This window comes from Prinia subflava, chromosome Z, assembly GCF_021018805.1.
Source record: "Prinia subflava isolate CZ2003 ecotype Zambia chromosome Z, Cam_Psub_1.2, whole genome shotgun sequence".
NCBI classification, from domain to species: domain Eukaryota; kingdom Metazoa; phylum Chordata; class Aves; order Passeriformes; family Cisticolidae; genus Prinia; species Prinia subflava.
The window spans coordinates 50026245-50038404 of record NC_086283.1 but is presented as its reverse complement, the minus strand read 5'-3'; the positions used below and the strand labels follow the sequence as shown (position 1 = coordinate 50038404).

Sequence of the window (12160 nt, the reverse complement as noted above, 5' to 3'; positions counted from 1 at the left end):
AAAAACCCCCCAAACAAACAAACAAACCAACCCACAAAAAAGCCAAGAAAAACGAACAAAAACAAACCCCAGAAACCAAAATAGTATGACAACTTGCCCAGAAAATGGATAGATTTGTCATCTAGGTCTATAGAGACATATATCTCTACAGGTTGAATATTCTTCCATTTGATTTACATTGAGAATGAGCAGCAGGGAGAAAGTTCAGTGCAGTATTTAATAGCAGAAGTGCTAGCGTCCATTTGGACAAGACTTTCAAAAGGAACAAATGAATGGAAACACTTTTATTTTGCTATCAAGCAGTTCCCTAAAGTGATAAAGACCATTTCCATTCTAGCTTCACCAAAATACAACAAAAATTCATTCCAATCTAGTTTTGTCATCTCCTGTCTCTTGCTTTCTCCTGTCTATGCTATATCCCTTCAGGGTCTAAATTTCTTCTCACCAGTCAACATGACTGAACTACTCCCAAGTATTGAAAAGCTTACAATCTTGGCAAACCCAAAAACGTGTTATTTTTGATGGAACATTCTATAAGACTAGCCTCCTTTCATGTTCTTCCACTGTCAGATTCAAGACTCTCTTTCTTGTTACCAAATTCAAAAAGATGATCTACATGATTTCTTTTACTGTGTGGTTTCATCCAAAATGCACACATGGTTGCCTAATTGTGACCTGTCAGATAAAATTATTTTCTGGTCACTTGGCACAGTCCAAATTCTGGACATCTATTCCCCCTGCACTTAGTGAGATATTTCAAATGCCGGACACTTTGTTTCGTTTTTGGCAGAATACTACAGATGGAGAGAAGAGATTGTTTTCAGGGAAAGCTTTAAAACTCTGAGAGTGTAGTTTCACCAGTATTGTTTTCTAGCTACATCCACAGGTAAGGTCAACAGCTAACCTCAGCTCTTGAATTTTGGAGGACAAAAAGAGCTTCATACAGAGAAGCAGGTTTGGTCTCCAAGCCACATTAATGAAAACTACCCACAGACAATTTCAGTTGCTGACTAAAAGAACAGCACAGTCCTGGAACAAAAAAGTGTTCTTTGTCTAGCAATTATACACATAACCTATTCATTCAGCTAGTAACAATTATTTTTAGACACACATATATGCATGCATTTTTAATGATCTAGACATTATTTTTCACTAATTGAACTTCAGACAGATCATATAAGATTTTGCCCCCTCGTGACACAATCTGTTTCCTCCCCTCTTCTTATGAGGTTCTGTTCTCATTTTATAATCCACAGCAAGATCAAATACCAGATTCTCTTAACACTCCATTAACATTGTGAACTCTTCCAAAGGTATCAGAACAGTTACACTAGATTATGGAATACACAAACATTTATTTATTTACAAACAAAACAACATTAGTTGCAACCATGAATTAATAATGGTACGCTAGACTCTTACCTTCACTGCCACCAAAATCTTGCCCTGCTCAGGACACAGGTTATAGCATTCTGCCAGAAAGACTTTCCCAAAGGCTCCTTCTCCCAGTTCTCTTTTAAGAACGATATTGTGGCGCTTGATGTGATGCACAACTGTGGAAAGAAGACAAAACTGAGGTCAGAAGAGAGCTGCAAGTCCAGGATGGGATGGAGCCCATGCTTACAGCCACACGGAGATAGAATTGCCTGTAAAGTAGGGAAAGAATCAAAGTGCCCACATGTCATTTTTTACCACTTTCTGCAAAAAGACTGAGTCCACACATTTGTATTTGGAGAGCAGTGCATTTCTGAATAAGAAGACATGGAATTAAGAGTCACCTGGGAACAGGCCATTTATCATCTTTTTAGGATGACTGCTGCAGAGCATACATAAGAGCCAATGCTACTTTTTAAAATAGCATTAAGACAGTGAATCAGAAAACAAACCAAGCAGTCCTTATACCTTTTCTACTTTTGTACCTTTCAGAATAGCAGAACTCTCCTGTCCAAATCCAAAAAGTGTTAAAATTAACCTAAACCAAGAAAACCAAATATATCGTCTTTCAACTAAATGTAACTTAACACGCTGGTTTACTTACCACTTGTAAGTAAACCACTGCTTTCCCACATTGTGCTACACTACAGTTACAACAAGGTAAGAAATTTTGTTCTCACAAGCATGATTTATAGTATTGATCTGAAATAAAAGAAGCATAAGATGGAGAAAAGTTTTAGTCCACACAGTGGACAGAACCTTAGTTCAATTGCTGCCCAGAATCAATTGATTCAAACATTGAAGCCCTTGAACATTATTTGACTTATTTTACATTCTCCTTTCAGCAAAAGCGTCCATTAAAATCTTTAATATTTATAATACTGTACTAAATTTTGTAGACTACATTATCAATTTACAATGTTCAAGCTAAATAAAGAAGTTCTAAGGGCAGTCTAGCTGCCAACAGGGTGGACAGCTTGTGTTGCTGAAACTGTACAATCCAGACAGCATCTGCTGATGATTTTGACCTCAGTGTACTTGGCTGTCTTTGCAAACAGTGAAATTTAACCCTGCCTGGAAGAAGCCCATTTGCAACTTAAATTCTAAACACAGCAGATTAAATAGCTGTGCACAGGCATCAGGCTGGCTTCTGCAAGGGTGCAAATCTCACCTTGGCTGCTCAGCTGCAGGGACCAGGACTGAACCCTGCCAGTAATTTAGGATCTAACCAGATGCAGACCAACACCTGCCTCTATACTTGGTCACATGTCTATTCCAAACCAGGTGATCATTTAGACAAAAAACACCTTGCCTCCATGACTAAAGGAGGAGTGCTGATGATAATATCAGTATGGAGAAACAGCACAGCCTGTCTCTATTACATTTGGAGAAAAGGATCACAGTCTACAAGAGAAGAAAATGTGTGTCGCATGCCCTAAGCATACAGCACCCTGACCCGAGCGCAGTAAAAACACCTCAGATCTGTGTGTGTGAACATGAGGGAGTGCTGGTACTGGAGCAGGCTCCGAGGGTGAGCAATCCATCACACTTCTGCCATCATGAGGTGGGCAGCACACCCGAGGAACAGACCTCCACCAGATCCAGCTGGCACCTGCTCCAGGGCCCTGGCCAGTGTGCAAGCAGGCCCCCCCATACCCTGTGCATAGAGTGTGGAAGGCTGGATTCTCCTCACAGCCCACCAGACTCACAGGGCTTTGCTGCTTTCCCCACAGCTGGTGGCTGCAGGGGGGGATGTTCACAGCCTCCTTCTCCAGTGCCATGTCTTCTAGGAGAGGCCACAAGTCCCACTAGGTACACATGTAATGAGACTGCATGGTGCCTATGTTTCTCACTTTTGTCCCACACTGGTCTAGCATAAAATGTAGTTTTGTCATGGTGATGCTTTATTTGGCCAGCTGCCTTAGCAGGTCCCATGCAGTCAGTATGAATTTACTTTTTATTTTCATTTCCTCCTCAGCATTCGCTCTGCAAGAAAGGCTCAAAATGCTGTCAGCACAAGATAGGCCTGAACCAAAACACACCTCTTCCCCACAGACACAAGTTAACCAGCATCTCTGGCCTCTGCTAATACTGCTCACAAGGGAGATCAGCAGAGCCGAAGGATTACTGCCCTGGCATGCCACCTGAGCTCTGGTGTGTGGCACAGCTCAGCATCTGAGCTTCAAAAATGCTTGATAAGCAAGTAAGTGCTACCCCCTAGCCCCTAAAAAACTTGCCATCCAACCCTGGCTCTTGGGGAATTCTCTTTCCCTCTGCTTTACTAGTATTGCCAAAAGGATGCCTCTCTTCCTTTCCCAGAGGGTAAAAGCAGCGAAGGCAGTTTTTCATTTTTTCTGCCCACAGCTGCCAAAGTCTTGGTGATGAAGACAATCTGAATTTTCTGTGGGTCCTCTCCATTTTGAGCCCATTATACTGCTAGTGTTGGGCCTAGCAGGACAAAGGAGGTTTTTTTGTGAAGCTCCTGGAGGACTTCACAAACAATAGAGTAAAAATAAACAAGAAACATATTCAATAATTCTCTGTAGTACACTTAGAGCTGCTGTTAAACACTATTATATAAACAAGGCATTTGAATAAACAATCCACTCCATAAACCAAACTGCAGAAGCTAAAACACAGCAAGGCGCAGAAGAGGTCTGCACAGAATGTATTTCCAACTTGTTATGCTCTATCCATTCCTGTTACCTTTTTGAGCTGCACCGAGTTGCTAAACAAATAAAATATGACAGTAAGTATGACTAAATGGGTGGAGATTAAACGTAAGAACAATGTAACTAAATCAAACACACATGATGTGACGGATATATGAGCCAAGGAAAAAATCCATTTAGCACACTCAGGGTCCCAGACGTAGTGACACTGCCTGCAGTGGGAGGATACTTGAGCAGGACATACACTGGAAAATTCAGGTCAAAATCTGCTTTCATTTACTATCAGGATAAAGCAAATTCTCTCTGTTAAAGTCCAAGAGATTATCCTAGATTTACACTGAAGAAACAAAGCCGAATTGGCCAAAGTGGTGACACAAATAAAGAAGTCATCTCATAATAGTCTCACAAGAAAAGGCACACAAACATTGAAATGACAGCTATGTATTTTTCTCCTTTTGATTCTAAATGGCAATTGCATTAGACCTGCCATTTGCACTTTTAAGAGCATATCACCTCTGGTTTTAAATCTTAACTGATATCTGTAAAAATATATGGTCCATTAAGCTAAAAGCCAAGTTGAGTTGAAACACTTCAGCGAGAAATGAAATATAAAATATGAAGCAAGACAAAACAAATTAAAGAAGGGTAAATGCGTAAAAGAGGCTATGTTAAAATAATACTCACACAGCCACACCCTTAAAAGCAGGGGGTTGCCATGGATGACTTCAGGGACCCAAAAGGGCAACAGGAAGTACAACTGCAGAAAAAATCTCTCTTCTCATCTCATGGCCTTAGAAGCACCTCACCAAAAGAGTTGAACCTTTGGTATTTTACTCACTAGCAGACAGCACGTCACACTGGAAATGGTGCAATACATATTTCCAGTACGACTGCACCCCCCAGGTAACCTACCTTGGATGGTGAGGCTGAACAGAGAAGGTCACACCACATTCTGGAATGGGATCCAGCAGAACAGGCAACTCCAAATCACCTCATCACATTGAATTCCCTGAGTTGGACATGAATGAATCCAACCAGGGACAGCCAGATACACAGCAGTATAAATGATTAACTTTTGTTTTTGCCGATATTAAAAATGAAATATGACGGAGTGGAAGTGTTTCTCCTTGGTCACAAACAATAGGTCTTAACATTTTACCACCACATGTGACCATTACACCATCTAAACTATATGGAGCATAATATTGAGCTAAATGACTTGTATGTGGCAAAAGACTGTCTCCAGAAACTGTGCCAGTCTTGATTTGAAAGTCTGAACTATCCATTTACTTTCATGTGTAATTATTTCACTGCTAAAAAAAATGCATGCCTTTGTCTCTTAATCATTAACTTGTCTGGCTTGCATCTCCCTCCCTTGATCATTAGGGGACTTTCTCTGATAGTTTTAGCAGCCTTTTCAGGTCTGGTATGAAACACATGTAATCAACACCCTTCTTGGTAAGGCAAAGAGACAGAAGTTCCTCCCCACAGGAGAACATTTTATCCAGTTCACCAATCATTATCTTGACTTTTCTCTGGAAAATTTTTAAACATCCTTTTAAAAGAAGTTGTTTCCAGTTGATTTTTCCCAACTGGAAGCCACTCTCCACAAGGTTGTGATAAAAACATAAAATCAGCTCCCTATATCTCTTCACATTCATAGATTACATTAGTCCTTTAAAGGCTGGATTTCCTAAGGAGCACAAAAATGAAATACTTATGTGATGTGCCTGTGAGTGTCTCCTCTTGAAGACCTCATCCAATTACAATATCACAAATGTTGTAGGTTTCAAATGTGTTCCCATCTACCTCATGAGAAGAGAGAGGAGATTTATGGAGAGACTGAAACATGAACTCACTGATGGACAATAAACAGACAACAGCTGACAGGCATCACCACTCATCACCAACACTGTAAGATCCTTTTGTGTTGCACGCTCACTTAGATAATCTGCTCAGTCTGCTTCTGAGGATACTGTTCAAAATTTTGCTAGTGGTACACATGTGGGACAGTCCTGATGAAATTTGTTGTGCCAGGACTCTGAGAAGAGAATGAGGACCTTCAAGATGCCAAGAAACCAGGCAAGGTGATATTATGAACATACCCACAGCTGTATAAGTAAAAGGCAGTCACAGAAAAGACTCAGCTTGTGATGTAACACAAGGTCCTACAAAAAATAATTTTTCAAGTTTCTTCATTCCTTTTCCCGCTATTTCTATTGCAATTGTGGACTGAAGAATTTCTAAGACCTTGCTAGAAAAAAACAGGTGTGAATGGCCAAGTGATTGTTGAGATAGTGCATCAAATTTGTCCAGCACCTGCCACTCACAAAGAAGTTTCTGCTGGAATCCTATAGCAGAAGGATACGAATTCACTACAAAAGCACACAGCAAGTCTAGACTGTTGGCCACAGGATTATGCAATAGCAGCATGTCTGCAGTTTCTACAAGCTAATGCCAGAAGAGAAACTTTGGCTTATTGAGATATCAACTCTTTAATATGGCAATAAAAGCCAACAACAATGCTTTTTTTCTACTTTTTTATTTAACCTTTTGACTTGTCAGCCTTGCCTGGGTGCAGAAATAGATCACCTCAGTTGTGTCTTCCTGATTATTTGATGCATTTATCCCAAACAACATTCATTACTTATTATTCTATATAATTTTTTTGTGTATTGTTATTTAATTTTTACCATATAGCAGCAACAATTGCTCATGTAAGGCTCATGCCCAGTTGTTGTAGGTACAAACACACGTTTTCATATATAAACATACATATATACATTTTTTACTTATATAAATGTGTGTATATATAAATTTGCATGTGTATATAGATAGATATGCATACACACCCCCCCATTACCTATATGTATATATAATAGTTCACAGCTGAGAATCAACTCACACCTCTTCAACAGAAGTGAAATAAGCTGACAGACAATCTCAGTACCTCAGGTCCTCTGCTCTAAATGAAATGTGCTGGTGGAGGCTATAGAAAACTGAGTAGGGAGGTTTCACAGAACAAGGCCAGAAAGGCACTTGGGCTTTGTCACATTACCTGTGCAACTCCAGATTCTGAAACACTCTGAATCTTGTTTTGTGTCTTTGAAAAAAAACACAGTGTAATTCCAGAGTTGTAAAACAGTCATCCCTTGGGTGGCCATCAGTGATTTGTCAGGTTTCTCACAGGCATTAGATCCTAAGTGGGCCATCCCTGCCTTAAGGCCCATTTAGGATCTAATGCCAGGTTGAACAAACAGGAAGTGATCTTCCTGGAAGAACTGGAGGCATTTATGAAAGGCAAACAAGTGACTGTCACAGGAATGGCATAATTCCCAGGCACTTACTTCCTACTTGTCTGGAGCTACATCTGGCAAATCAAATAAATCTGTGATTGCTGCAGCTTAACCTTTCAGTTGCTTTGTTTACGATTTAAATCCTCACAGGATATCTATTATCAGATAGATAAACCCCAGAATTTTTATTTTCCTGGGTTAGAATTAGGCTTCCTTTTGTAACACAGTGCTGCAGCACCTTAGAGGGTGCCCAGGTCTCTTCCACCTGCCCAGAGCAGCAGGGGTACCACAGATCTTGTCCACTGTAAACTCATTTTGCTGTAGCTGGCATGGCTCTTCTCTGTCTGAAACACAAGTGTTTATTGTCTTTTGGGTTAATATTTGATTCCTGGTGAGCCATTTTCCTTTACCCTTTTTCTTACAGTAATTTATTTGGTTTAGCTTTATTTGGCCAAGATTAGTTTAGCTTTATTTGGCCAAGATTCCCTCAGTCTGGCTACTGATAGCCATGATGGCATACGTGATCAGATCCTTATACTCAAATAAGCATTACTTAAGAATAAATTCTAACAAAAACGCTATCATTGTCTTAAATGCATGAGTCTGATTAACTTAATTCACCCTTCATGGAAAAAAAAAATAAAGTCAATGGTTTATCCATACATGAACTTGCCATTGCATATTAAAACCGAGGTGCACAAGACCTTCAAGCCCTAGCAACCTAAAACCAATCTTTTACATGGTAAAACAATTGGGATATAACAGAAAAGTTGAAAGCTAAATTGGCTATTTTCAAGATACGTAGCATATATTAATCACCCTGCATTTCTCCTTCTATGATGCTTCCAGGCGACTTTTAAGCACAGTATGGTAAATCAGATTTAGGTAGAAAATTGCACTGGAATTTTGACAAAACACTGCCTTTGCCGACATGTATACACTTAATTTATAAATGCCAATCTCAATGCACTTGTTCCAAAAGGTTAATCATCACACAGCTTAGAGGCTACTGTGTGTGAGCTGCTGTGCAAAACCTGTTAGTATTATTTTTACGGTGGCAAATCTAGTCTGCCTTTCATATTTAACTGCAGACAATGATCTCAACACAAACACTCTTCCTGTTCAGACCTGGAAATCCTTTTCCTCCACACTATGCTAATCTTTAGGAATATTCTGTATTACAGAAATAGGAGTACTTGGCAAAGGATGGGGGAACACCATGTAGCGTATCTAATCTAATAAATACTTGCAGAGAGAGAATGGCTAATAAACATACTGTCTTCTACATGTTAACACTTTTCTGTCTTTGTTTTCAGAAACAGACATAGTCTGGAAAGCATTGCAGGGTGCCAGCCCTGCAATGGGAGAAGTAGGACCTGAAAGGAACCATCTCCAGAGATGAGCCATATTCAAGCTTAAAGTAAATGGGTAAAAAGGTGAAATTCAAAGGAGATTACACTGGTTTTGATCTACATTTCTCTGCTTTGCTTTTTCTCTTCTCAATTTAAAAGGAAAAGGAAATAATTTTGCAGCTCTCTGTTGTGGTTATGAGTGATGTAGGGATTCCAGGCAGGTGCAAAGGAGCACTCTTTATTGTTACCCATAGGTAAGGCTTTACAAAGCCTTACCTGTTGGTAACAGCTCTACATGAGGGAGTACAGAATGGTTTTACTGATGGACTTTCAAAATGAAATATGAAAAGCAAATGGAGCTTTCAAGTTTGTGAAGGAATAAACCATATGTTTGGCTCACAGTCGAAATTCTGTTCCCTTATTTAAAAGTTAAGTACATACTCAATCTTTACCTTTTGCTGAACTATCTTTCTGAAAGACAGCATAGCATCTGATCAGCCATGTTACATGGGTAGGTTTGCTCTGTTGCAGCTAATTGAGCATAGAAAGAAAAGAGAAATCATCATAGCAGCATGACAGAACCCAGTCTTATAGACCACTTTGGAGCAAATTATTTACAGTTTTCTTAATTTTTATTCCCAAATCCTTTTACAGTTCTATCAAGCTGCAACACACTGTGTGCCTTTCTGTGAGGAAACGTGAATCTTACACATTTTTATCTTATGCTTTTCTTTCTTTTAGCCAACTGAAATGAACCCTTCCCCTAAGCACAGGGCTCAGTCTCTTCCTGCTTCTTTAACTAAGGCTAAGGCTTTGCTGCTACATGGTTATTTGCTCTTATGATTCTGTGTGTTCCTCCTTCTTTCCTGGATTTTGCCGTAATTAGCCTTTAGATAGAAAGAAAAGTTTAAGGTTTAGCCATTTCTGAGGAGGACCCTCAAATGACACATAAAGACACTGGACACTGCAAACAAACAAAACACAAAATCCTCCTCACCCTGCATTGTTTACTGAAAAGCAAACTCATCAGAATGAAGAAAAAACCTGTCTCGAGTCTTCCTACACACTGACGTGACAAGAACACCAGTTCACCCTCTGTCCCATGGGGTCATAGAAGGGGTTAGCATTATACTGCCCGAGTCCCATGTGACAGGAGAAAAGACCAAAACATCATAAAAGGTGAACAAACCTGGAGAAGCAGCTATTGCCTTTTACAGACTTGCTCCAGCATTTCTGTCTTCTTCCAAGGTGAGGTACTTGCTCTGCTTTTGTTTCACTGCCAGACTGGCACACCTTTTTGTTAGGACATGCCATACACTGAGGCTTATGTCCCCATAGGGCATTTTCCCCTTGGCCCTGCTACTGTTTCAGAATTCCAGTGCTTATGATGTAATTGGCAGCACATGCATGCAAGGCACACCCAGAAAATTCATCTTTACTACTGGGCTGTGACAGATACCTCTACAGCAGCCACAGTGCAGTCTGAAGATTATTACATTGTACCACCTTCAAACAAAAAGACCTGCAAGATTTCTCTTTCAGGTCAACAAAATGGATTCATAGAGAGTTTGCGAGACTGAACACGCCGGCTGTTTTTCGGGATCAAAGCCTTAACAATTGCAAAGAAAATATGACTTTTCTTTTGTCTGGTTATAGATATGCTCAGAAAACCATAAATCTTTCTATGTTTTCACACAAGCATAGCACATGCTTACGCACACCTGATTCTTCTCTCATGCAGTTCTCCAAGGGACTAATATAATAAAGTGTATGTACAAAACAAATTATTTCATGTGTAAAAGCCATGTATTTTCTACAGTTTGGGTGATGTATCATTCTTCAGGGTCTGACAACCTTCCCACATCCTAGGCAAGGATGTAAATAGACGGTACCATGCTCCTTGCATTGAGCTTTGCATAAGCAAACAGTGGTACTCCTACTTGGACATTATCTGTAAACTACACTAAACTATAGCTCAGCCAGATTTGAGAACACTAAAGGTTCTTTTAATAGGATTGAGATGAGTGCCTATTCTAACTGTCCTAACAGAAAACCCGGCTTGCCCTATGATAAAGTGAGAAAATAAAACTGTGACTTGTCAGTGGGTACAGGAGGACTTTCCCACATCATTTCTCTTGCAAGAAAAAAGTCACACGTTTTCTCTTCTCTCTTGGTTCAGCATGTTATTTTCATGTAACATGAAAACTGATACACCTAGCTAACAGATGTATCAAAGAATACAAGAATTCACTCCTTTTGCTCGCTTGAGTTCTGGATTGTATTATCTGCCAGCTGAAATTATATTTCTCTACATTTCAGATAAATAAGGAGGAATTCTGCACCTTTGCTAAAACAAATTTGGTGAGGGAGAAAAAAGTCTCCATTGCGTTCATCTTCTCGCAATTGATGTGCACAACATGCAGCCCAAGGCCACTTGTCCTTTAGTGGGTCATAGGCAATGCCTTGCCCTGTATGCCCCCATGGCTAGGGACAGCCTGGCACGAGTCAGTCTGTCCAATGCAGGTATCATCAAGCATCATGGAAGCAACATCAGAACGTGTCTTGGTTCCACTGCAGACAACAAACCCACAGCTCTGTTTGGTCTCAGCAAGGGTTCCTTCAGACCCTGTTTAAGTAAGGCCTTTGTAAATTCTCACTAACACATATAAATCCCCTCCCACAAAGCAATAAAATTTTATTTTAGAGAAAGAATGAACACAGATACATTGATCAGAAGTTTACCATACAGTATGTCAGGAGTTAATGGAAAACAAAGATATAACAACAGTTTCCCACAGGGTCCACTGTGATAACAAACCATCAGAGCCCCAGTACCAACAGTGACAAAACAACTACCACCAAATGGATCTTTTAAAGCTGTGGCCCATGATGAGATTGAGGACAAATTCAGTCTCTGCCAATATGCTTTCACTACCTAAAAGCATCTTGGTTTTGACTTGATAATTATTGTGTGCTGAGCCAACCAGCTGTCACTGAGGAATTTGCTGCCCAAATGAAGCAAAATGCATAGACATTTACTGCTGATTTATCACACAGTAATGAACCCAGTTACAGCCTTTTGGGGCATGGAACTGAAAGACAGAAAGAGAGAGTGAGGGAAAAAAAAAAAAAAAAGAGGAAAGGGGGAAAGAAAGAGCTTTGAACATTTTGTTCCAGTCAGTTTCCATGAATGAGGATAACACCAGGCGTGATTCAATCAAAGGATGCCTTTCCACAGTCACACTGTTGCTGGAGAAGTGGCCACTCGGCAGATACCCGAGACAAACATATCCCAAAGCACAGACTCAGTCTTTGCTGAAACATGAACTTTCACTGATGGCAGCACACATACACAGCAGGCCAAACAAGAAGAACAGCAGAAATGGCTGAACGAACTTTATTCAGA

At 40.1% G+C, this 12160-nt stretch overlaps 1 protein-coding gene across 2 annotated transcripts in view; it reads right to left on the bottom strand.

Annotated features, from left to right (window-relative positions):
* NTRK2 (neurotrophic receptor tyrosine kinase 2) overlaps positions 1–12160 on the bottom strand; it is a 196306-nt gene that overhangs the window by 48011 nt on the left and 136135 nt on the right. For both annotated transcript variants that reach the window (XM_063422391.1, XM_063422387.1), the window contains one exon: positions 1423–1553. In XM_063422391.1, the coding sequence (XP_063278461.1) occupies positions 1423–1553 (131 nt within the window). The remainder of the gene's footprint in view (positions 1–1422; positions 1554–12160) is intronic.